The 27164-nt window shown below is 41.4% G+C and overlaps 1 protein-coding gene across 1 annotated transcript; it reads right to left on the bottom strand.

Annotated features, from left to right (window-relative positions):
* Window positions 1-287: 287 nt before the first annotated feature.
* On the bottom strand, window positions 288-27164 carry LOC132761770 (uncharacterized). Its single transcript, XM_067464151.1, has 9 exons — window positions 27099-27164; window positions 23210-23298; window positions 20836-20908; window positions 16957-17073; window positions 12084-12135; window positions 8705-8766; window positions 7604-7699; window positions 2907-2991; window positions 288-2459 (listed from the first exon to the last, which is right to left on the bottom strand). The coding sequence occupies exons 1-9, from the start codon at window positions 27162-27164 to the stop codon at window positions 1786-1788; spliced, it is 1314 nt and encodes a 437-aa protein (XP_067320252.1). The 3' UTR covers window positions 288-1785.

The raw sequence follows: 27164 nt of genomic DNA, 5'->3' as shown, positions 1-27164 counted from the left end.
AAAGGTTGGTGGTTCGAATCCAGGAGCGGGGTGATCTCCCCAACTTCTGCCAACCTAGCAGTTCAAAAGCATGCAAATATGAGTAGATTAATAGGTACCGCTTCGGCAGGAAGGGAACAGCGGCGCTCCAACAGTCATGCCAGCCACATGACCTTGGAGGCGTCTACAGATAATAATAATACTTTATTTATACCCCTCTCCATCTCCACGCCCATCAGTACAGTACATACATTGTAATAAAAAAACATAATACCAGAAAATAAAATACATAAAATGCAAAAGAAATATAATATAACACTGGCTCTTTGGCTTCGCGATTGAGATGAGCATCGCCCTCACAACTAGACTTAATGCCAAGGGGAAACCTTTACCTTTACGTTAACATGCATCGTGAAGCGAAATGAGCAAGTCAGGCCAGCTTAATGGGAGAAAAATACTTGGAGCCTTCTAGACACCTTTGAAGGCTTCTTCCAAACTGTATTCTAAGCTTCATTTTCCTTAGGGTTGCCATTTTTGATAACCAAACCTTCGGCTTTACGTTTGGCGTAGGTTTGTGTTAAGAACCCCATTAAAGTCACCCAATATTATTAGCTCATCGTATTGTTGCTCTATAATATACCATTTTAGTTTTTCAATAAATTTTCCTTTGGCCCCATTGGGCGCATATATATTGCAGATTAAAATTCGAAGGGAGTTCACTTCAATCATCACTCCTAATATTCTACCTTCGCAGTCCTTAAAGACTAGTTTGGATAATGTACCTTCTTTGACATATGTGGCGACCCCCTTTTTCTTTTTTCTTTTTAAATAACCTTTATTAAAGTTTTCCATAAAAATATACAAGTGTAATAAAATCATCGTAGAAGATGAGAGAGTAGGGAAAAGAGGGAAAAGAAGAGGGAGGGAGAGAGAGAAAATAAGAAGAAGAAAGCTTGACTTCCTGGTATCTTTCAAAAGTCTTGTATGTGGTCTTCTTTTAATATTTCTTTGTTTCTTTACTTTTTTGTTTCCTTCTTTCCCCCTTCTTGTTGTGTTACGGTCTCTATTTGTTCCTTTCAAATCACAATTCCTTTTCTTTTCTTTTTCTTAAATATTCGGTAACTTCTTTCCAGTCTGTTTCTTTTCTTCTTATTTCTTTATTTTCCAATAGTAGGAATGTAAGCCTATCTAGATTTCTAATTTCTAACATTTTTATTATCCAGTCTTCCTCTTTTGGTATCTCCTCCTGTTTCCATTTTCTGGCAAAGCACATTATTGCAGCAGTTAGGGCTAAGAATAGAATTTTATCTTTATCTTTTTCCAAATTCCTATCGTATATTCCTAATAAAAATATCTCTGGTTCCAGTGGTACTTGCATCTTTAACATATTTTGAATCTCTTTTTGTATTATCGTCCAATATTCTTTTGCTTTATCACAAGTCCACCACATGTGGTAATACGAACCTTCTTTTTTTTTCTACATTTCCAACCTGTCGTGCTTGTATTGTTATATATTTTTCCCAATTTTTTCGGGGTCATATACCACCTTTGTGACATTTTGACCCAATTTTCTCTCAAATCTGACGCATAAGCAAACTTTAGTCGTCTCTTCCAGATTTCTTCCCATTCCTCGTTTCTTATCTTTCTTCGTATATTTTCGTTCCATCTTTTCATGTAATTTTTCTCTTCTTTTGGTTCCATATACCATTCTAATAATTTCTTGTATATCTTCGTTATTAATTTCTTCTCTGTTTCCATAATTTTGTCCCAAAATTATTTTCCTTGTGTAAAACCTAATTTTTTATCTTATTTATATTTCTCTTTAATCCGGCAATATTGCAGCCAGGTGTTTAATTCATGTGGCTCTTTTACTACCAATTCTCCTTGTTTGTTTTTCAGTATTGGCCACTCCCTTGCGTCTGCTTCGGTCTCCCCTGCAGGATTCGCCCCACTCGTTCCCCAGTTGTCTTCTGGTCTATTGTTGACCTGGAGTTGTTTTCCTGGTGGATTCCTGCACCTTTGTTTGCCTTTCGCTTCTGTTGTTTTTAATATTAGTTTTGTTTCGCGGTCTGTGGATCTGCAGGTCCCGCCGGACGCCAGACATCGCGAGATCGCCGATCCCCGTCCGCGCACGTCTCCGCTCAGCCTCCCGTTCTCCACACTCCGCGGGGGCTCACTGGCCAATCTTCCCTGCACTGCGGCCGGGTTGGCGCTGCTGGAAATGAGGGTCTTCTCCGCTGCAACCCAGGTGGGCCACGGTTGGGTCAGTATCTTGACTTCTTCCGTCTTTCTCTTACTCCCGTTCCCATTCTCGTGGTATTTGCCTCTACTCCAGCTCTGGTTCTTACTTGTTTTCTCTTGCGTTATTTCTTTATCTTGTTTTACCTTCCATTGCACGGTTTTGCTCCTCCCCTTCCGGCTCTCTTCTCCGCCTACTTCCTGTGTTTTTCTCACTGCCTTCTCTTGCTCTCTTGATGGACCTAATTTCAAAGCAGTCATGATGGACATATGTTAGAATTACACAAAACATGACAAATGATTTAATGAGTTATCAAGTGGTGCTAACCAACTGGAGAATATCTCATTATGCCTTTTGTTGTGGGGCTACCACCTTGACAGTGATTGGGGCTAGGCTCATGTGGACCATAATGACGGATCTGATTAGCTGTCAAGGGAAATGCAAAAGGGCTTCTTTATCGTGTGCCATTTTGATCTTCAGAGGCTATGGCCTCATTCTTCTGATCACAGAATTGTCTTCCATAAGTAGGCTGTTCACTTCAGCACTCAGCCTTCTGAGTCAAGGAGAAAAAGGAGGATCAAATCCTCCTTTTTCTCCTTGACTCAGAAGGCTGAGTGCTAGTGTGTTTGTTACTGGAACTGCCTTTTAAAAAAAGCAGATTTGTAGTTCATACAAAGGGATACTGTACCTGGTGCTGTTACTGGAGGAAGTTTCTTTAGATCTATCCCAATTTCTGCCGCTAATTTTTCCCGCCGGATCTGCATTCGGGCTTCCTGTAAGCAATAATACTGAGATTAGACAAACACAGTACTGAGCCATGCCAGTCAAAGTTGTATCACACAACACTATTCTTTGCCTGACACAAAAACACTTTATGTCACAGCAAATGAGATCTATACGTTGGATTATTGTTGTTGTTATTTTACTGACACAAAAACGCAGCATGTCACAGCAAATGAGCTCTATAGCTGGATTTCACATCACAAAATCACAAGTCACACTTCCCAAGCGTCATAGAATCCTAGAGTTGGAAGGGACCTCATGGGCTATCCAGTCCAACCCCCTGCTAAGCAGGAAATTTGCATTCAAAGCACCCCCAACAGATGGCCATCCAGCCTCTGCTTAAAAGCCTCCAAAGAAGGAGCCTCCACCACACTCCGGGGCAGAGAGTTCCACTGCTGAACAGCTCTCACAGTCAGAAAGTTTTTCCTAATGTTCAGATGGAATTTCCTTTCTTGTAGTTTGAAGCCATTGTTCTGCGTCCTAGTCTCCAGAGCAGCAGAAAACAAGTTTGCTCCCTCCTCCCTATGACTTCCCCTCACATATTTATACATGGCTATCATGTCTCCTCACAGCCTTCTCTTCTTCAGGCTAAACATGCCCAGCTCTTTAAGCCGCTCCTCATAGGGCTTGTTCTCCAGACCCTTGATCATTTTAGTTGCCCTCCTCTGGACACATTCCAGCTTGTCAATATCTCTCCTCAATTGTGATGCCCAGAATTGGACACAATATTCCAGGTGTGGTCTAACCAAGGCAGAATAGAGCATGGGTAGCATGACTTCCCTGGATCTAGACACTATGCTCCTATTGATGCAGGCCAAACTCCCATTGGCTCATGTTTAACTTGTTGTCCACGAGGACTTCAAGATTTTTTTCACACGTACCGCTCTCGAGCCAGGTCTCCCCCATTCTGTATCTTTGCATTTCATTTTTTTCTGCCTAAGCGGAGTATCTTGCATTTGTCACTAACTTCATTTTGTTAGTTTTGGCCAATCATCTCTCTAATCTGTTAAGATTGTTTTGAATCCTGCTCCTGTCCTCTGGAGTATTGGCAATCCCTCCCAATTTGGCGTTATCTGAAAACTTGATGATCCTGCCTTCTAACCCTTCATCTAAGTCATTAATAGAGATGTTGACCAGGACCGGGCCCTCTGGGTTCGTCCGCTTAACCAATTACAGATCCACCTAACCGTAGTTTTGCCTAGCCCACATTGGACTAGTTTCCTTGCCAGAAGGTCATGGGGGACCTTGTCGAAGGCCTTACTGAAATCCTGATACGCTACATCCGTGGCATTGCCCGCATCTGCCCAGCTTGTAATTCTATCGAAAAAAGAGATCGGATTAGAGCAACAAGAACCATAAGGAACATTCCTACACAGTGTCTAAAACTGAACATAGAGGGCTTCCCATTCAAAAAACCTCATGCAGCCTTATACGGCACCTTTACAAGCATTCATGTTATTTGACAGCTTAACTTCTGTTGACTTCAAAAGGACAAAAAATGCAGTTGGCCTACTTTATTCACAAACTCAACCTTCTCTGGTTTGAAAATGTTTTAAAAAATCACAATCCAAACCTTGATTTTGTCATTTTATATAAGGGACATGATTTTTCTAAACAATAGTATTTATAATGGGACTTAAACCTCCATGGGTTTTGTTATCCACAAAGGTTCCTAGATCCAAATCCCGGTGGATACCAATGACCCACTGCATCTAATTAAAGCCACAATGTACTCCTGTGACATTCGGATCCAGAATGAGGCAATAAACTCAGCTGAAGAATCCGTTGGCCCCAGAATGTTCAAAAAAGATACTGCCAGATAACATGGGATTCCTACATGTAAATAGGAATGTAATGGGGTGTAAATATGAGCAATATGTTCTTCTTAGTCGACATTACATGAATAGGTTCCCGTCTACTAGGTGTAGCCTTCATGTTCTTCTTCAGTTTCAGATTTAGACTGGGCTTTGACATGAGACCAGGAACACGGAGAACACCGAATGCCTGCATTTTGGCAGGCACTGGTGAAATTTATAGGATGGGCTGGATAGATATTTCCCCTACCCAAATATACACCATTTCTTTCCAACCACTCTTTCTTCTCCATTCCATTGTCTGCCTGTAGCTGTAGCTGAAGACCTAAACAATTACAGCCTTCAAAGAAACCATTGGATACCAAATTAAGAATCATCCAGACTGGTTTGATGAAAATGACAAAGAGATCCAACAGTTTATCGATGAGGAAAGGAAAGCCTTCCAAACATGGCAGAGACATCCACTGCGCTGCTAACAAAAAGATCTATGATAATGCAAAAGCTGAGTCCCAGAGAAAGACTGGCGAACTCAAGAACATCTGGTGGACAAAAAAGACTCAAGAAATTCAACACCTTGCTGATGTCCATGATGCACGGGGATTCTTTAATGCCACAAAGGTCATCTGTGGACCAAGAAATCATGACATACACCCTCTACATTCATAAGATGGAACCTAACTTCTGAAGGATAAGATATCAATTGCACTATGTTGGAAAGAGCACTACCCCAACCCCCTTAACCGCAGCTCCAGCATGGCCAAAGAGGTTCTCTCACAAATCCTGTAACAATAAACCAGGAATGAGCTTGAAGCACCACCTCGTTTGGAGGAAATCAGCAAAGCAATCAGTCAACTAAAAATGCAACAAAGCTAGCGGACCTGATAGGATCCCTGCTGAAATCTTTAAAGAGAGTGGACCTGAGCTGACACAACAACTCCACCAGCTCATTGAAAAAGTGTTGGCAACTGAGAAAATCCCAAAAGACTTCAAAGATGCCACCATCATCACCCTTTACAAAAAAAAAAAAAAAGGGGAAAAGATCAGAAGGTGACAGACTATAGAGATATCTCTCTTCTAACCTCCACTGGGTAAATCCTCACAAGAATACTTGCAAACCGCCTTCTACCTATTTCAGAAGACACGCTCCCAAAATCTCAGAACGGCTTCCACCACTCCAGAGGAACAGTGGATATGATCTTCACTGCATGACAGCTCCAAGAAAAAAGCAGGGAACAAAACCAACCTTATTTGACACAGTGGAGCACAGTGCTCTCTGGACCAGCCTCCAAAAAATTGGATGCCCTGACAAATTTGTGAACATCCTGTGGCTCCTCCACGATGACATGATTGCAACTGTCTTGGAGAGCAATGGCTCCCAAAGTCACCCATTTAAGGTGGAATCAGATATCAAACAGGGATGTGTTATTGTCCCAACCTTATTCTCCATCTTCATTGCCATGATACTGCACCTTGTTGATGGGAGGTTTCCATCCGGTGTGGAAATCATCTATCAGCTATTTAATCACAACAGACTGAAAGCCAAAACCAAGGTCACAATGTCTGCTATAGAACTTAAATATGCTGATGGTAACATGTCCTGTGCTCATTCATAAGAACACCTACAAATTACTCTAAATGCCTTTGCAGAAACATACGAAAAGCTTGACCTCTCACTGAACACTGAGAAAACCAAATTGGTCCTTCAACAGACACCAGCCAGTCCCTCTGCAATGTCATAAATATAGCTTAATGGAATAATATTAGAAAATGTTGACCATTTCCACTACCTTGGCAGCCACCTCTCCACAAAAATCAACACCATCTGAGCTCTGTGAGTGCAGCATTCTTCCAAATGAAGCAGAGAATGTTAAGGATTGGGACATTCGTAGGGATACCAAGATGCTTGTTAAGAAAGCTATTGTTCTCCCTACTCTGCTATATGCTTGCAAAACATGGACATCACACTCAACTCCTGGAATGATTCCATCAGCGTTGTCTCTGAAAGATCCTGCAAATCTCCTGGGAAAACAGGCGGGCAAATGTCAGTATGCTGGAAGTAGCAAAGGCCACCAGCACTGAAGCGATGATCCTTTGCCATAAACTCTGCTCGACTGGCCACACTGTCTGAACGCCTGATCGCCGTCTCCCAAAGGAGTTACTCTACTCCCAAATGAAGAATGGAAAATGGAAGGTTGGTGGAAAGGAAAAGAGATTTAAAGATGGGCTTAAAACCAACTTTAAAAACTGTAGCATAGACACTGAAAACTGAGAAGCCCTTGAGTGCTCTAACTGGAAGTTAGCTGTTACCAACAGTGCTGTGGAATTTGAAGAGGCACGAATGGAGGGAAAAAGGGAGAAATGTATCAAGAGGAAGGCACGTCAAACCAACCCTGTCCGGGACTGCCTTCCATCTGGAAACCAATGTCCTCCCAATCCTACATTTTGATATTATTCCCACCAATAAGGTGAACAGGGTGAATCCAGACTTTTTCTCCTCTACCATCAGCAAGAAAATAACCCTTTACTTGCCTGTATTTATTAGAGAAGAGGATTCTGTGCATGATTTTTAGCATATAATCAATAAGGCTGTTCCATTTATTAAACAGATAATTTAATCTAGCTCTTCAGATCCAATTCTTCAGAACACACTTATGTTACCTTATGATCATTGCTTAAATAAATTGCAAGAGCAGCCAAGCAAACCTCAACAGAAAGCTAATTCAAAGTCCAATGTTGTCAAAGTATCCTTGCCCCTGGTACCAAATATATTCCAACAGATCCAACTTACTTGAGTGTAGATGTTACACATCACTTCCAATTTCTTATTCTCCAGCTCCTTGATATCCGCTTTAGTGACTATCGGAGGGAAGTGCCATTGAGATTGCTGAAAATAGGGAAGAAAAGGAACATATTTATAAATGTAATGGGGAGTTTTGGAGGGGCCCTGTGTCGCATGGATGAGAATGGCAATGAGCCACAGCTGTTAGCCTCCCTGTGTCCCCTTTAGCCCTTCGTGTAGTAATAGCTGGCTTCTCCTCCCTATCTGTTCTGTCTATTCCCGAAGAGCAAGCAGGGAGAGAAAAGCAATGTAAATCTCAGCAAAGCCTACAGAGCAAATTGCACCAGTAGGGGATCCGGACAAGAACGGCCCCTTTCTTCAGTTGAACCCATTAGTGGGACCATGTTGGTCTCCAGGAGAAGTCAACACATTCTGCTTCAACACATTAGCTGATAATATAAGCCCACCGCTCAGTAAGGCTCTTCTGGCACTTCTGAATGCAGAACAGAGTACCTAAGGCAGAAGGAAAGTCTAAACCTTGTGCTTGCAGAGTGGATGAATGCAAAGACTTTTCTTCCCCCCTCTTCTTTTCACAAAGAGGTGAAAGGAAAGGATTCACTAGGCTGTTTGCTTTGAAAACAGCATGGACCATTTCTTTCATACAGCGATTGTGCAATAAATCCCCTTCTTTGCTCTACAAGGATGTTGCTTATTCTGGTAGCATGATGGAGATGGAGAAACAGAGCCTGCCACTAAGTATTTGATACCAGAGCCATGGCCACCAGCTTGCCCATTGCAATTCATGTCCTAGACCACTTCTTAACAAATACTGGACTTTCTATGTGCTTTTCTCAGGAAGAGATTTCTACAAAAGCTTTCCTCAGGTGTGCTGAACTAAAATGGCTACCTCTCCAGTCACTAAAACCATGCAGTCATTTAAAAAAATATATACAAATTAAAACTCACAATTGCACAAACAAATGAATGAATGAATTGAAAACCCAGCAACAAAGCTCAACTTAAACTGTAAGGTATTTTTATGTTTTACCTGCATTCTTTTGGACCAATATTGGTAATGAAGTATTTCTTGTAGTGTATAGTTTTACTTACTGGTGGGATGATTCTTTCTTCCTCGACCTCTGGCTCCGGGGCCGGCTTTGATTTTGTAGGTTCTGAAAATCAAGAAAAACAATATCACTGCATTTGGAGTCCCCTTGACTGTACAGCTCCTTCCTTAGTCAGTTAGAAGAAGCTCATATGGCTGGCCAGGCCTCAGAGGGACGAAAGAAAGCAGACACAGCTCTATCATGCCCAGGCCAAGAAGCTGATGAAAATCTTTCCCATGTCCCAACTGTCATTGTTCTAGACTCAGAGGAAGACAAGAACCATTATGTTATGTACCAGAAGCAGATGAAAAGTCCTCCGTCCATTTCAGTTCCTGCTGCCATGACCTCAGAAGGAGAGAAGGTGGCAGTACCTACTGCCTTTTGCCTTTTGTTTCATGTCTAAATTAGACTGTAAGCCTGTAGATAGGGGGACTATTTTCTTGTTCTCTTAAAGCATCAAGTACTGTGCTGGCACATCATCATCATCGTCATCATCATCATCATCATCATCATTATTATTTGCACCTGCATCTAGAATGCAAGGTGGCAATATTTCAAATTTTTGACTTGTATTCTGTCTAGATGGGCACACTTGAATTTTGCACCTTTCCTCAGCTCTACTTAAGAATTCATTGCACTACCTGAGCCTAGACCCATCCTGATTCTGTTTTTCAGCCATGATATCGTTGTTGTGATTGTGTTGTGTTTTTATCTGAACGTTTTTAATGCTGTTGTTTTTAATCTGTGATTCTCGGGCTTGTCCCCATGTAAGCCGCCCGAGTCCCTTTGGGGAGAAGATGGTCGGGTATAAAAATAAAGTTATTATTATTATTATTATTATTATTATTATTATTATCATAACTCACTGAAAGATTAACACATGGAATGGATTCACTGCTCCACTCTTATTTCCAATGGTGTTTAAGTTTAGTTTCACAGAAAGAAGGTGGCAATTGAGATTATAACTAGTGTTAAATTCAGGTGTTGTATCACTGCATCACACTAGGCATATTAAAACCCAAGACAGCATGCAGCCTCACCCATGAGAAATATCTGAAAGTCAAAGCTTGTTGGATTATTATCCTAGCAGCAACTGAGAGATCCTTTTCTCTAGACCAGGACAAAAAAATCATCTGGAGAGCAGATTCTTCCTTCTTTGAAATGCCCTTGACCCTGCTCAGTCAAACGCTAGAGCCCGTTCTGCAGGGACCATTTTAGGGAAAGGAGAGAAGAGCTTCCGGCCACTTAAGAGAAGGAAGAGAGCCCAGGAGTATAAAACTGCTTCTAATAAAGACCCAGGCCAAAAGAGCAATGGACTGTTAGAAGATGCTGCAAAGAGACAACATGGAATCACAGAGGAGAATTTCCCAGTTCTGAGTATATTCAGAATCAGATTTGACATAGCCAAGCATGGGTGATTTCTAGCTAATGAAATTCCTTCTGGCATGAGAATGGACTGTCTGAGTCAATACAAGAACGAGCCCTTTGTCTCAGATAATGCCTTTTGCATCAGAATCCGCTTTGTTTTTCTTGACCTGAATAGGTACTTCTTCTCTTATTCTCCTATCAAATACCATTTAATATTTCAACGATGGAACTGAACCAAACTTGGCACACAGCTCTCTCATGACCAACAGAAAATACTGGAAGGGTTTGGTGGGCAGTGTCCTTTGGTTTTGGAGTTGTAGTTCACCTACATCCAGAGATCACCGTGGATTCAAACAATGATGGATCTGGACCAAACTCTACACAAATACTCAATATGCCCAGATGTGAACACTGGGGGAGTTTGGGGAAAATAGAATCTTGACATTTGGGATTTGTAGTTGCTGGGATTTATAGTTCACCTACAATCACAAAGCATTCTGAGCCCCACCAAAGATAGAATTGGGCCAAACCTCCCACACAGAACCCCCATGTGGGCCACAGCAACGCATGGCAGGGGATGGCTAGTCTATATATAAATGCTCTGTGCATAATGCGTGCCTTAAAAACAAAAGAACAAATGAACGAAATCAGACCAAATTTGGCAACAAAACATCTCACAACACAAGGAGTGACCATCACTAAAAAATTTATGATTTTGTCATTTGGGAGCTGTAGTTGCTGGGATTTATAGTTCACCTACAATCAAAGAGCATTCTGAACTCCATCAACGATGGAATTGAACCAAACTTGGCAAACAGAAAATACTGGAAGGGTTTGGTGGGCATTGACCTTGAGTTTGGGAGTTATAGTTCGCCTACATCTAGAGAGCACTGTGGACTCAAACAATGATGGATCTGGACCAAACTTGGCACAAGCACTCAATATGCCCAAATATGAACACAGATGGAGTTTGGTGGAAATAGACCTTGACATTTGGGAGTTCTAGTCACTGGGATTCACAGTTCACCTACAATCAAAGAGCATTCTGAACCCCACGAATGACAGAATCGGGGCAAACTTCCCACACAGAACCCCCAGGACCAACAGAAAAAACTTAAGGCCATCCAATCCACCTCCCTTCATCAGGGCAAGAAAACATAATCAAAGTCCTCCTGACAAAGAGCCATCCAGCTATAGAGATAGATAGGTAGATAGATAGATAGATAGATAGATAGATAGATAGATAGATAGGGAGTTGTAGTTGGTGGGATTTATAGTTCACCTACAATCAAATAGCATGATAGAATTGAACCAATTGGGGCATACAGGACTCTCTTGACCAACAGAAAACACTAGAAGGGTTTGGTGAGCATTGACCTTAAGTTCACCTACATCCAGAGACTACCATGGACTCAAACAATGATGGATCTGGACCAAACTTGGCACGAATATTCCATATGCACAAATATGAACACAGATGGAATTTGGGGAAAATAGACCTTGACATTTGAGAGTTGTAGTTACTAGGATTTGTAGTTCACCTACAATCAAAGAATGTTCTGAACCCCACAAACCAATTGGGCCAAACTTCCCACACAGAACCCCCATGACCAACAGAAAATACTCAAGGGCATCCTGTCCAACTCCCTTCACCAGGGCAAGAAAACATAATCAAAGCCGTCCTGACAAAGAGCCATCCCGCCATAGATATAGATAGATATGATTCACACACAAATATAGTATCATAGATTTGAAAGGGACCCCTGAAGAAGGACAATTATATGTTGCATGTTCCAGAATAGACAAACCAGACACTCTCCACATCAACACTGACAAAGAAACAGCAAGAAATACTGTTTACCCACAAGCATTAAGACATTGCATATATTAGAAACCAACACTTTCTCATGACTTTTATTTTCCATATCAACAGACTGGGCCACAGCAACGCGTGGCAGGGGACAGCTAGTAATGAATCACAGTGTCTCCCAAAACAGCTAGTGCATTGTACTTACTGACTTCGGGGTTCCGGTAAAGGAGAGTGGGTCTTTTGGAGACTGGGATTCTCTGAAAAGGAAAAAATGCATGGCATTATTTATCATGCCGCTAAATAACCCATCTGAATAAATAAATGACCCATACATGTTCTTTTTTAGTGGCTTTCCTTAAAAAATGAAATTAACTTTTGTTGCTAAAGCAATTGAAATTCCCTTTGCAAGTGCATACTGAATAAAATTAATATTAATTTGACTTTTGTGAGTACTTCCCTCAAATCGCTTCTGATACAATAAAAATACCACCAATTTACATACGTTCAGAACCAGGTAAATTGAAATATTTTCCATGCTCCCCAAAATCCTTGGAAATATGACTTGGAGTTGATAATCTGGATTGTATACACTGCTATACAATCCAGATTATCAAATAAGATAATATACATTATTTGCTTTGAACTGGATTATATGAGTCTACAGTGCCATATAATCCAGTTCAAAGCAGATAATCTGGATTTTAGATGACAGTGTAGAAGGGGCCTAGTTCCCTAGCTAGCTACACATTGAGAGAAATAAGATCTCCGAGCTTCTCAAGGAAGAACTCTCAAACCTCAGCAAAGCAGGAGAAAAACATAATACAGTGAGTAAATGTCATACATTTAATATAATAGTCTCTTCAAGCTGAAATGTGGCTCCTGAACTACAGAGCCTAATATTTTTCTTGCACTAGCCTGGACGTTTCTATTGGATTACTTTTCAATCTATTTTTATTTTATGAATATTGGCATGAAATAATTAAGTCAATATGTTCTGGTACAGCCATACCAGGAGCTCCAGCTTGCCTTGCTATTGGTTATTTGTTGCATGTATTTTAAAGTTCTCTGCTTTTGCAGTTAGATGGCTTTCCTTACTTTGCAGTTATTGGGTCAATGACCTGTCAATTATCATTAGGTTCCCTAGTTCCGCCCCCTTTTTGGGTTTTGGAGGGAATAGGAGTCATTTTAGCTCAGTCCACACAGAGAAGCCTTCCTTACAGGACTTAAATCAGGGCCTCCTGTAAAAGGCTTCATCATTTACAGCTTGGCCGGGGAGAAAAGGCCCCATAGCTTGGCCGGGGAGAAAAGGCCCCATAGCTTGGCCAGGGAGAAAAGGCCCCATAGCTTGGCCAGGGATATACAGAGACAGCCTCTCAGCTCTCTTGCTGGGGATCCAGTCCCGCAGCGCTTCAGCCATCTTCCTCCTCCTGGAAGTTCTGCAAAGTCTCTGTTCGGTAAGGGCCCTTCGCGGCAACCATAAAGCAGATTGGACCGGGTGTAGAGGCCCCACGCCAACAGAAGAGAAGACAGATTGCCCAGGTAGAGGCCGGGGATTTTCCCAACGGTAAAGGAACAGTTGCCTGCCTTTCGGGGCAAGATTGAGAACGCCAATAGTTTATTAAGAAAACTTTGAAGCTAATCGTTGAAGATTCATTATTTGTTCAGTAATAAAGATTTTGTTGCATCTTTAAAGACTTTGAAGCCCATCTTTTCAGGAAAATCCCAAAAAACCTCTCTCTGAGGCAACCCCGGCGTCCCATTGGGCTAACAGAATTTAAGTCCTGTCTACAGTCTTTTATAGGAGCCCAGCGTGCGATAGCACACAACACATAACTGACAAACTACTACATCAACAAGCTGAGGACAATGTGCTAAGTAAATGGTAATCTTTATAGGAAAGAGTAAACACTACTGAGTAATTGTGTTGCTGATACAATTAAGTTGCAGAACAGCATAAATTGTCATAAAGAATTATTCAGCCATCTGTTTAGAACAAGAAAAAGGAACAACAGAGAGGAAAAAAATCTGGGACATGTAATCACCTCTCAACAAAAGATTGCCCCAGGCACTGCCAGGCCATCAAATGCTAATCAAGGTGGTCACTTGAAACATTCACACCTAGCTCCAGCAGACAAGAGTCCTTTGTCTCACCCTGGTCATTCCACAGATATATAAACCCTTTTTCCTAGTTCCAACAGACCTCACTACCTCTGAGGATGCTTGCCATAGATGCAGGTGAAACGTCAGGAGAGAATGCCTCTAGAACATGGCCATATAGCCCGAAAAAACCTACAACAGCCCAGTGATTCTGGCCATGAAAGCCTTTGACAGTACAAATATCTAAGGGACTGTATCAGTTTTCAAGAAGTGGTGAACCGCAAAAATTTGGTCATCTAGTGGTATGATATAAGGATGATTTTCAGAATTGCCCTTCAAGGACACCATTGTTATCTACATGCCTCTTGCCTGTACTGTAGATTATTATCTACATGCTGTAAAGATTTGTTAAACAAAGGGATTGTGCAACTAATTGGTAGAATTATGTTTCTACCAATTGCTTGCTGTTCAAGTCTCAAAGTGATTTTGCATTTCATTAACAGTGTTAGTTCATGCTGTGGTATGATTGGCGCATTTAAGCAAAATAAATATGACACAACATAGGTAAAGGTAACTGGAAATCTTACAAGCAAACTCTTATACAATGATGTTTTATGCATGCTTATGTACAAACATATTAATAAATTAAAATGCTTTTAAAAAAAATGGTTTCCACTTATTTTTGTACTTTTTTCTTATTTTTGTATTTATTTTTTTTCTGTTCTACAGATGCATTTATATTTCCACCAAATGCTGTCGAAGGACTCTTATTGCATGCAGTTTGGGCTCAGTTTCTATGCACTTCGAAAATGAAGTCTCATGGAGGCCATCGTATGCATCTCATATCCAATAGCCCTAACATATAATCCCATGACAAAAGCGCAATTCCAGTGAGACTCCGTGGGACACCATTTCCACAAAGCATGAAAATGGAGCCAAGAATGCATTTTCAGGCGCCAGGTGCCATTCGTATCCAAACAGCAAAAATGGGAGAAAGACAGGGAAAGGACATAGGCTGACTGACCATCCCAAAAGATGGACCTCAATGGTAGAGAATGAAGAAAGACGGTTCCCTCAATTTTTCCTCACTTTCTCCGACTTTCCCTCAACTTCCTCCACTTTTCCCCACTTCGGAATTTTTCATCCGGCCTGATGGTAAACAAAACAAATGGGGTGATAAGGGAAGGGATAAGGAGCTGAAACTCAAGCTGTGCTGTCACGCGCTGGGCCTGTGAAAAGGTCTGTAGGCAGGACGTGTTCTGTATGCCCAACGGAACGCCGAGGGTGCTTCGGATTAGAGGCCCTATAGATTTCCCTAAACAAAGTCTTTAGAAACTTGGAAAGTTTAACAAAGTTCTTTATTAGTGCTTAGGTCTTCAATAAATCAAACAAATACTTCAAGGCTTTGAATCAACTGGTGGCTTTCTTAATCTTGTCCACAAGGGACAGGCAACTATCTTCATGAACTGTTTCTTCACTATCAGGGAAATCCTTGACCTCTACCTGGGCAATCTGTATTAGGCTCTGTTGGCGTGGGCCCCTACACCCGGTCCAAATTGCGTTATGGCCGCCATGAGTGGTCCTTACTGAACAGAGTCCTTTTGTAGATTTCCAAGAGGAAAGAAGGTCTTCAATTCCCAGCGAAGGCTGGCTGTATAGCTGTGGGACTGGATCCCTCCAGCAAAAGCTGTAAAAGACGAAGCTTTCTACAGGTGGAAGTGATTCACGTCCTGTACGAAAGGCTTCTCTGTGTGAACTGGAGGTCTCCCTTTCCCCTCCTTAACCCAGAAAAAGGGGAGGAACTAAAGAGCATAATGATAATTGATGGGTCATTGGCCCTATTATTGCAAACCAAGGGAAGCCACCTTATTGCAAAATGCATGGAACCTTGGAATACATGCAAACACTCAAAGCAAGAAAAGGAAGTTGGAGCTCCTGGTACAGCCATACCAGAACACAAGCCATGGAGCCTAGAACTCATGGCATGTGGAGTGGGAAAAGGTTGCAGGCATTTTGAACAGGCTTCAGTCAGTCCAGTGATCGTTCCAACTGACAACTGAGTCCTCTCAAGCATTAGTGTCCATTCTAGGTTTTTGTTACCTTTTCAGGTGTTTTCCAGGTTACTGGGCATATTTAGAAATAAAGTTCAGCCCCTTGGAGAACCCCATTAAGACTTTGGTTAAAGGGCTTCTGAGAAGGGAAATCTAATAAGGGAGCTGCAAAATTCTAAAATATAAATAACTGCTTTCTTTTGTCAATTAATTAGAAGCAGGCAAAACAACAAGAAACCAATGCAATAAAATTAAATAGCAATCTCTCCCCCCCCCCCCCCAAAAAATCTAATATAGTAAGAATAACAATATCAGAAGAGAAAATGATGCCACCCCTGTCACAATCATATATTCCGGTTACAAAGGAAAGTAAAAAAGAAACCCAGAGGGCAAAAATCAAATCCCTATCTCTGACAAGGGTGCTTAGAAGGACAAAACTAACCATCGAAAATTCACGCATACATACACACAAAATTTTGAAAACCTAAGTACTAATCAAAGCTAAGGCTTCATAAAATCAATGGGCATGCTTTTTTTAGACTGTTCTCCTACTGCCTCTCTCCTTCTGCTCTTCTGCCTGCCTAGGAAAGAAATGGCATTCCAGGTTTTCCAAAATTGCAATAAAAAAACTCAGTCACATTTAGCAAATTTGGACTTTAGAGAAATGTTCCACATGTTCACCAGTACTTTTTCACTGACCAACTTCTTTCTTAGGTCTAAGCCTCCCAGTGTTTTCAAAATGTGTGTTGAATCTAATTTGCAGTCGTCAAATGCAAAGAAATGCAAATCATGCCTCTAGTCAATTTTAAAAATGATAATGCTATAGCAGTTTTTATGTCTAGTGTATTGATGTGACCAGCTCTCTACCTGATCTAGACCAAAGGAACAAAAGGAACAAAAAAAGGAAAGGGATTGGTATATTATACTGACCGTAGGTTTTATGTTAGGTTCCCATCCGGGCTCTTTTCTCATGTCGGGGTAAAAGGCCAGCCTCATGCGTTGGGCAATGTCTCTATCCGGACGCCTCAAATATGGTCTTATCAGGTACTGCAAGAAAAATATCATTTATTACAACATGAAGATGGGAGTTGTTTTAGTGTGACAACAAATGTGCCTCAATAAAATAATAATAATCATCATCATCATCATCATCATCATCATCATGCATCACACAGTCCTAGACGCTTGGAAGTGTTTGACTTGTGATTTTGTGATAAGAAATCCAGCATATAGATCTCATTTACTGTGACATACTGTGGTATCATCATCATCATCATCATCATCATCATCATCACAGACAGACTACAAACAGAGGCACAACTCGGTGGCTGAAATGATTCATTGGAACTTATGTCACAAGTACCACCTGCCAATAGTAAATAGGGATTATAAACCTGCAAAGTTAGTGGCAAATGAACACGCAAAAATACTGCGGGACTTTCGAATCCAAACTGACAAAGTTTTTGAACACAATACACTAGACATCACGATTGTGGAAAAGAAAAAAAGTTTGGATTACTGATGTCTCCATACCAGGTGACAGTCAAATTGACAAAAAACAATAGGAAAAATCAACCATTATCAAGACCTTAAAATTGTATTGCAAAGGCTTTGGCAGAAACCAGCACAGGTGGTCCCAGTGGTAATCGGCACATTGAACATTGACAAAAATCACAATCTGTCAACAGCAAAAAGCCCCCTTACTTGGATCTGCGTGCATCATTCAAAAATATATCACACAGTCCTAAACACTTGGGACGTATTCGACTTGTAATTTTGTGATATGAAATCCAACATATATATCTCGTTTGCTGTGTCATACTGTGTTTTTGTGTCAGTAAAATAATAATAATAATATTAAAATAATAATAATAATAACAATAATAATCATAATAATCTTTATGTATACCCCTCCACCATCTTCCCAAAGGGACCCAAGTGGATTCCACTTTTGATGACTAGTGATGGAAAGTGACACTGGCATCTCCAAACAAAGAACTTTTTTCCTATGGTTCTTCAATTATTATTCAAAAGACCTTGCAATTTTGACAATACTCTATAAAATGTTTCTCAGACAAATCATGAGTGACAGAGTGTCCTTTTAATAGAACAAAACAAACATGATTATGAAAGCAAGTTGTGAAATGTTTCAGCTCTGGAAACAATAGGCAACACAAAGAGATAGCATGTTGGTATTCCAGAAATATAGCATCATGGTTTAAACAAATTGAGAAAACAAGGTGTGTAAGGAAGTTACCAGGAACCAGATGAATCTGTCATTTTAAAAAAATACACAATATATATATAAAAGTTTTGAAAATCTGGGTCAACAGAGGACCATACTGAATGTTACTTTCAATATATAACTTGTATATAAATCTGTGCACTTTTCCCTATGCAAAAGTAGGTTTACTCATCCAGATGTGCAAACAATTCACTGTTTTCAACCAGAAGCATATATTTCTAATTGCAAAAAAGGCACATTTTTTGCTGAATATCCTCCCCTGTATCATCAGTCTTCTTGCACTTCAAAAATGGCTTCTGGGGGACTTGAGCCTTTTCAAAATAGTATGGGGTACGATAGTTGGCTTCAGTAAATAGGAGACTGATTAGCAAAAAATGTGAGCAGAAAAACATTCAATTCACATGAAGATATCGATGTGTTAAATTGCCATAAACAAATGGATGCAATGATTCTGCTACTCTTTGTCATTTTCACAGGAAAAATCATTGCCCTTTATCCTAAAGCTCAGAGATAAATTTTCAACCCATATGCAATCAAAACAGTAGCAGCTGTGCACAAGAGCATACTTTGGAGAGAATAACTTGATAGGAGGATCTTAGGGAAAACACCACAAAATCAGTCCAAAGAGAACTATGTGTACAAGGCAGATCATTGCGGTGGTGATAACTGAAAATTGGATGGGACGAGGAGCAGAATGGAGTGCACTGGAAGAGAAAATATGGCTTTCTGGTTGGATAACTGAACAAGAGGATTTGACTGTGTGTTTTTGCCAGTATTTGTTTCCTGGCGGATAAATTAGTTTCCCAGCTCTCAACTTGTGCTATATGTTTCATTTCTTTCCAGACTAACGCATGTGTGTATTGTGCAAGACTATGCAAAGCAAACAATCTTACATATTTTCAAAAAATTCACACACCAAATGTCTTATGGGGAAAAAAACCTAGCAGACCCTCCTCCTTTTCTTTACAGTCTCGTTGGTAAATCTTTAAATTTAATTTCTTTCCTGATTAGTATACTCAAGAGGAAATGTCATTTTCACTTTTTCTCCAGATTTACTTTTCTTTCAGCATCCTTTCCATTCCAAGTTTGAAGCAATTTATATGTGTGATCAATTATTTTACAATGAACAGAAATTATATTCTTTCCCCTCCTTTACCAATCTCACATAAAAATTAGGAAGTGGAAATACTAATTCAGTATTAGAGTGCTGTGAGTGTACAGTGATATGAACGAAGACTTTGAGGCTCTGGGTCTGGGTGGAAGACGGTGTGTTTTTCGGTTTCCCCGCATAGTCAAGTTTTTAAAATCTTATATTGTTTCCACTCTGAATATGAAGATTTTTAAAGATTCGGGTACATTCATATTTAAAACAACCAGATTAATTGTTTACCGTTATTTCCAACACAAATACATTCCAAAATATAACGAAATGTGAGCACCAAAGCCTAAATACCATGAAGGAACCAGATCCATCTGAACTTGAAAGTGAAGCAAAGCTATTGTTATTTATTTATTATTTACTTCATTTGTATACCGCTCTCTCTCAGCCCGTAGGCGACTCAGAGCGGTTTACAACCAAATCAGTATACAAAGTGCAGAACATTAGCATTTAAAACAGTAAACATGGCAACTACATCAATATCACAATACATCAGTACATCAATATAACATCAATACATCCATATAACTAATCCATCACGTCTCATCGGTAAAGTCATAATCCGATCTCCTTGTCCATTATTCCATGTTCCAATAATTAATCAATTAATTGCACTGCTTAATTAAATGCCTGTTCAAAGAGCCAGGTCTTCACTCTTCTCCTGAATGCCAGTAGGGAGGGGGCCGATCTAATGTCTGCGGGAAGGGCGTTCCACAGCCGAGGGGCCACCACTGAGAAGGCCCTGTCTCTCGTCCCCGCCAGCCGTGCTTGTGAGGCTGGTGGGATCGAGAGCAGGGCCTCCCCAGACTATCTTAGTGTCCTAACTGGTTCATAGGGGGTGATGCGTTCAGACAGATAGGTCAGGCCAGAACCGTTTAGGACTTTAAAGGCTAAAGCCAGCACTTTGAATTGTGCCCGGTAGCAGATTGGCAGCCAGTGGAGCTGGCGCAACAGAGGAGCTAACCCTCATTAATATTTGGACAAAAGACCAACCATGAACACCAGGTATTTCATGCTATGATTCAGTGGGAGGAACAGGCAAAACCACCTCAGAGTATGCTTTGTCTAAGAAAACCCTATGAATCAAGTTGCCAGGTGCCTTGAAGGCATATATACATCCATGCAGCAGTAGCAGCAAAAGCCGGCAGATGATTCTGCAAAAACTGTCAACCCAGAAATCATTTTGGGATATCAGTTACAAGAGGATCTGTCAGTTGTATATTCTGTTATTGCAAGGCCATTTATATCCTGTGTTATGCCTTTCGTGTTATGCAATCCAGGACATCGCTTTATAACATTGGAAATGTTCTGTGCTAATTGTCACTTTTAGTTTGGGGAATGCCACTGACACACATCAATGCAAGACACAAAGCAGACAATAGAAGAATATTGAAAAGACACTTACCAGGAATTCCTCATCTTCTGCCTTAGTTCTTCCAAATTTCTTGAGCTTCTCCTCAATATTAAAGTTTGGATCACTACAAAAGAACAAAAGAAGATACTATAACACCACAGAAATCCTCCATCTGCTTCCTGATAAAAATGTCAATAGCCCTGTGGTTTTAACTGTGGAAAACCCAGAAAATTGGAGAAAAAGTTGATTGGATAGTATCATTTATTAGTAACCTGTTAATGTAAACATTCACATGACAAAGCACTTTGATCCAATTTGTGTAGCTTTCTCAAGACTGATAGGGTAGTTATATCTAGTGGTACTTTTGAGGTGACAATTGCTGAAGCTTAATGCAGTACAAATCCTGGGGAAATAACTGTTTTAAAAGTACCTTCTGTTTCTAAGGAATTGTGACCCAACGTACTACAAAGAACTGGATGGTTTCTCATTTGTTTTGAAAGAACACTGAGCCTAGTGGTATCTTCTGAGGTTAGGATTTTTTTCCCACTACACAATTGTAGTGCTATGATTTAATTTTCCCTGCCATGGATCCATCCAATGGAAATCTGAGCATTTTAGTTTGGTGAGATGCTATATCTCTTTGACAGAGAGCGCTAAGCATCGTACCCTCAACTGCAGATCCTGGGGTTCCACAGAATATTATCATGGCAGTAAAAGTAGGAATTTAGTGCTATCATTGTTAGGCTTGGTTGATCCAAAAAATGGGTTCAAAACCCGTTTCGGATATAGTGGTTCGATTCAGAATTGAATTCCGAATTTTTCCTTAAAAATTTTCGGAACTTTCCAAAATTTTTGAAATGTCTGAATCGCTTAGTTAAAGTTGATTTCCCACCTTTAGGAAGAATATTTTGACTATATGGGATCTGTAGTGTCTTTTCTGGCAACGCAAGGCAAACAAAGGAAACAAACAGCAGAGAGGCCTTGGTGGTTTTGGAAGTTGATTTCAAACCTTTCAGAAGAATAGTTTGTGTTCAAAGAGTGGCTTGAATTGATGGGATATCTAGTTCTATTGAGGCAATGTACAACACAGAGGCCAGGCCAAAGAGACCTGCCACAATGCTGGTGCTTTGTTTCCTCCGTGCTGTTCCTTCCTTCCACCCACACCACGCCACACCACGCAGGGTAACACATCTCCTTTCACATTTCCAATGGACCTAGCGACTGTTCCTATAGAAAATGCACCTCTTCCAAGCAGGCAGCCATCAGCCCAGCTTCCCAGTTTTTCGAGCCAGTCCCTGGGGTCGTAGAGGTCTCCCCACCACCTCCGCTCTTGGGACGCTTCGGAGCCATTGCCAAAGGGAGAGGCACCTGACAAGCAGCCCCTACACCCAAACCTCAAGCTGAGGCATCGCCTTGCCAACCAAGGCCAGCCTGCCCTCCTCCCCATGTGCGAACTGACCCACCGGCTCCCGCGCTCTTTAGTGATGTGTCTCCATACCAACCATGGGGCAGTTCTCTCCCTCTGCTTCTCTCTCTTGCCCCCTCATGTGTGCCACCAGGTGAGTCTTATCTGCCAGCCAAGAAAGTACGGGCGAGGGCAATGTGCTGGCGTCTCCTTCCTTCCTTCTCTCCCTCTTGCGGACTTTATTTTAGGTCTCACGGCCCACCTGTGGGCTGGGGCCCACGGGTTTTGTACCACTGGACTACACTGACCATATAATGCAATTCAAAGGGCATTGTAGATGTTAACACAGATATTCACATGCTGCCACTGGAAGGAAGCATGGTCCCTGCTGGAGAGGAGAACATGTGTGTGTGTGTGTGTATTTTCAGTGCTTCTTATTAAAATAGTCCTGCTGTTAAGAATTGTGGGATCTGAAGTTCAAAACATCTGGTGGAGAACAGTTTGAGAAACTCTGCTCTACTACACTGATGATATTCAATGAATGGTCTTGCTTTTTAAGATATGTGTAGCAAAATTAAGAAGGCTGCGAACCCTGCTGTGAAAAGGAGCAACCACGTGTTCATTATGATTTGTTTTGTGTTTTCCTCTTGATGTTACCCTTAAAAAAACAGTGAGGTGGGTCAGTCTGAAACACAGTCACTATGCAAGGTTCACCTAGTGTGTTTCTTGAGCCAGCAGGGATTATTAGGACTCCCAAGTACTCCAACCACTACACCACACTCGGACATGTCTCAAGAAATAAAAGAAACATAATCAAACTATGGTACTGTTCACGCTATTCTAAAATATTGGGTGTGCAGAAACCTCCTGTATTGATGAAGGGAATGCAATTCTTGTTAAAATTATTTATGATTTGCTGCTCATCTAGAAAAAAAGGGGGAAGTCATAGAAGGGAACACATCCTCTATAACTGCAACAACACATACACATCCAAGGGTTAAGAAAAGTGTATAAACTTACAGAGACAGTAGCTGCAAGAATCTGTAGTCATGCTTGAATGTAAAATATTTTACATCTGGCAGTCCGGTATCGTCACTTTTGCGAGCCATCTGTAACAAAATATAGGGAAATATGTCAGCCCTGCATCAGCATCCCTTGTTATTTTCACTATTTTTTATAAAAAAAAAAAAACCTATACGCTTATATAGGACCAAGCAGAGCTGCCCAGGGAATGAGAAGATAAGGCTGAGGCAATGGGCTCTCACAAAGCAAGCACCCTTCAGACCAGTTTCCAACCATAATATCACATACAGTCAATAAAACATCATAATTCATATTACAATAAAACATTAAAACAGCAATTACATTCAATTATCATTGCATCCTTTGTCCCACTTTGCACATTGATCACCAGAGATCCTCCCCAAAACTTGTAACAAAAATGTAGTTAAACAAAATATAAAAATCCAGCCAACTTTAATACATGGATTAAAGAATGCCGCACTTTTTTCAGCAGTCAGTGAACTGGCAAAAGCCAGCCCGAAGAAAAGAGCCTTTCCCTCCCACTGGAGTGGATTTCCATAGTCTGGGAGAGACCACTCAGAAGGGCCTTCCTCTTGTCCATGTGAAATGTGCCTGTGGAGATGCTGGGCCTGAGCAAACCTGAAAGTCTGCACAGATTCACGTAAGAAAATGAAGCAGTCAGTATCAGCTGTGAACCTAGAAGATGACTTTAGTTGTGTTGTTACATATTAGCCCAACGCGACCATGCCTGCTGTGATCAACAGGGATCTGTTTCCTTGTGAATCAGGAAGTACCTGAATGATATTTCCATTCCCTTTTGTGAGTGACATCCATTATGACATGCAGAAGCAGGGTCCTTGCCTCAATTCCCCTCTCACAGTAGAAAGTACCCTAAATAAGAACTGGATGACTTCCACAGTCCCTGTACAGTATCTAGATTGAGGGAAGACATGGTGTCCCTCTATTTGGCTTTGGTCAGATTTCACCTAGAGTAGTGTGTCCAATTCTGGGCACCACAGTTCAAAAGTGATATTGATAAGCTGGAAGGTGTTCAAAGGAGGGCAACTCAAATGATCAAAGATCTAGAGACCATGCCCTACGAGGAGCATCTTAAAGAACTGGGCATATTTAGCCTGCAGAAAAGAGGTTGAGAGGAGACACGATAGGCATGTATAAAGATGTGAAAGGATGTCATAAGGAAGAGGGTGCAGGCTTATTTCCTGCTGCCCTGCAAACTAGGACTCAGAACAATGGGTTGAAATGACAGGGAAGGAGGTTCTACATGCTCACGGGGAAGAACTTCCTGACTATAAGAAGAGCTGTTCAGCAGGGGAACTCTCTGCCTCGGAGTGTAGTGGAAGCTCCTTCCTTGGAAACTTTTAACCAGAGGCTGGATATCCATTTTCTTAGGGGAACTTTCATTGTGTTTTGCCTGAATGGCAGGGGTTTGGATTTGATGGCCCATGTAGTCTCTTCCAACTTAATTATTCTACTATTCTTTGACCCAGTTATTGCCTACTCCCCCCTCTCACCAACAACCCTGCAATTTAGTGGCCAGTGGAGTGTAAGGAAAGGGAACTATGTCCTGGCAGCTAGATGCAAAACAACACCATCCTCAGGACCTCTAGAGGACCCCAGGGGTGCCGTTATCACTGCATACACAGCTATAGAGAAATAGCTGGAGATTTCATCACCACCAAGTTCTCTCCACCAACCACGAAATGGCCATGCCAGTGATGTGTGTACTTCTATAGGTAACAGATGAGTTTCAAATGGTGGTGGTGGTGTGGGGGGAGAGATTACACAAGGTAGGCAGCAAAATCCTCCCTGTTGTGGCTGGCATTGGTCACTCATAGAATGCCAGCCACTCGTCCCTTATATGAGCCTGCCCATATTAAATAATAATAATAATAATAATAATAATAATAATAATAATAGCAACAACTTTATTTATATAACCACTCTGAGTCTCCCCGAGGGGTCTCAGAGCAGTTCCCAGGTAACATCACAAAACATGCAAAGTAAAACAACATAACCATAAGATTAACAAAACAATATAAGCATAAAAATTGTCGCCATAACAGACATACATTAAAAATAATCCTGCCTGTTCAAGGCAATTTAAAAATTTAAAATGCCGGGCCAAGATTTGTGCAAGCAACAATAATATTAGGTACTGGTCTGTGGCTGTTCATTCCGGGGCCGATTAGAGGAAGTGATCTGGGGAATTGGTAGGAAGAATAAGGCCGTATTCAACAATGTGTAAGACTAAGTTAGAACTGGTCATTTTCAAAGTCTTGTTGAAACCACCAGGTCTTCAAGCTCTTACGAAAGGAGGGGAGGGATGGGGCCTGTCTTATTTCCCTTGAAAGGGCGTTTCAGAGGAGGGGGGCTACCACCGAGAAGGCCCTCTCTCTTGTCCCCACCAACCATGCTTGTGACGGAGGTGCAGACACAAAATATACATGGGCCATTATTCCTCATTAAAACTATGTATGTAAGAAGAAGTCATCTCAGATTAATGCAGTACAGTCTGTCTTGCAATTGTGCAGATGAGCATTAATGTGTGAAACACCTTTCATCATCTCAGCATCAGTAGAAATATGAATGCTTCTACCATAATGTGTTTTGCCAAGCTTCTTATCTTATATACCAGACTGCTGAAGAGCATACGCAGAGAGGTGAAAGGGGAGATAAAGTTTTTATGGCACCAGCTGAGGCAATATGGAGCACTGGGAAAGGGGGGGGGGGTTAAGGTCTGGTTTGGCTCAGACTGAGAAAGAGTTGGAAGCAATATTCTCCATCTTCGGCTGCACATACATTCCCCCATGCCTGCTTCAAACATATATCCACACATACGTTCAGCAGTGGAACTCTCTGCCCCAGAGTGTGGTGGAGGCTCCTTCTTTGGAAGCTTTTAAACAGAAGCTGGATGGCCATCTGTCAGGGGTGATTTGAATGCAATATTCCTGCTTCTTGGCAGGGGGTTGGACTGGATGGCCCATGAGGTCTCTTCCAACTCTTTGATGCTATGATTCTATGATACGTCCCATTGAATCATACAGCATTCATTGGTAATATTTTAGATTTATGGAAAATTTCAAAAAAAATATTCCCCTTCCTTTATTTTTCTTATAACAAAGAAAACCAAAGTTCAGTAGCTCAGTGAATTTTGCAAATGCTCTTTGTCTCTCTCACACATACTCTCGGACTCCTATTTCCCACACAAAGAGAGTTGGTGTCTTTGGAGAAGGAGTCATAGGACCTCTTCACACACCATGCCGTTTCACCAGCAGGTGCCCAGCGTGCCCTCTCTCCTTTCCCCATCATATGGTGAGGATGGGACAAGGCACGTTGGCACCCTGTCCTCATCAGAGGACAGCAGCGCACATTGCCCCCTTCCCCATCCCAAAGAGGGGAAAGGGGCCATTAAAACCCGCATGTGAAGAGGTCCATAGAGTCACAGAACTATAGAATCTAAGAGTTAGAAGGAAGTTCTAGGGTCATCTAGTCCAACACTCTGCTCATTGCAGACTCTCCCTAGCAGATGTTGAGAGAAGGAGTTCAATGGTCCTGCTCTTAGGCAGAGGTAGGGATCTCAAGAAGCTGTTTTAGATGTTGTGAAGGACCAACAAATTAGTTTTTATTTAACCTGCCAATGTTGCATTTCCACTTCCAAGGTCTAAGCGGAAATGTTTGAAGACTTTTTTACCCCACTCTCTGCTCCTCCCCAGTAGCATTGTGGCCATCTTCCGACCTGGGAGCCCCATCTTCCCATGGCATATTGACATATCTCTGGTTGTGCTGGTCCATTTAGTTTTCTTGGTGGTTTGCCATTGCCTTCCCCAGGGATGGCGCTTGGTCTGACCTCTCTGCCATGACCGACCCGTCTTGGGTGGCCCTTCACGGTTTCGCTCGTGGCATCATTGAGGTGCTCAAGCTCCAGCGCCAT

The sequence above is a fragment of the Anolis sagrei genome, chromosome 1 (assembly GCF_037176765.1).
Source record: "Anolis sagrei isolate rAnoSag1 chromosome 1, rAnoSag1.mat, whole genome shotgun sequence".
Classification (NCBI taxonomy): domain Eukaryota; kingdom Metazoa; phylum Chordata; class Lepidosauria; order Squamata; family Dactyloidae; genus Anolis; species Anolis sagrei.
Note: the sequence above shows the minus strand (reverse complement) of the source record. Positions and strands in the feature narration are given on the sequence as shown.

Excerpts from the sequence above, each read along its gene's own strand:
- LOC132761770 (XM_067464151.1), bottom strand. The coding sequence starts at position 27,164 with ATGGCGCTGGAGCTTGAGCACCTCAATGATGCCACGAGCGAAACCGTG. Across the intron at positions 20,909-23,209 it reads TTCTTGCAGCTACTGTCTCT|TGATCCAAACTTTAATATTG; the intron begins GTAAGTTTATAC and ends GTTCTTTTGTAG. Across the intron at positions 2,992-7,603 it reads TGTGTAACATCTACACTCAA|GAAGCCCGAATGCAGATCCG; the intron begins GTAAGTTGGATC and ends TATTGCTTACAG.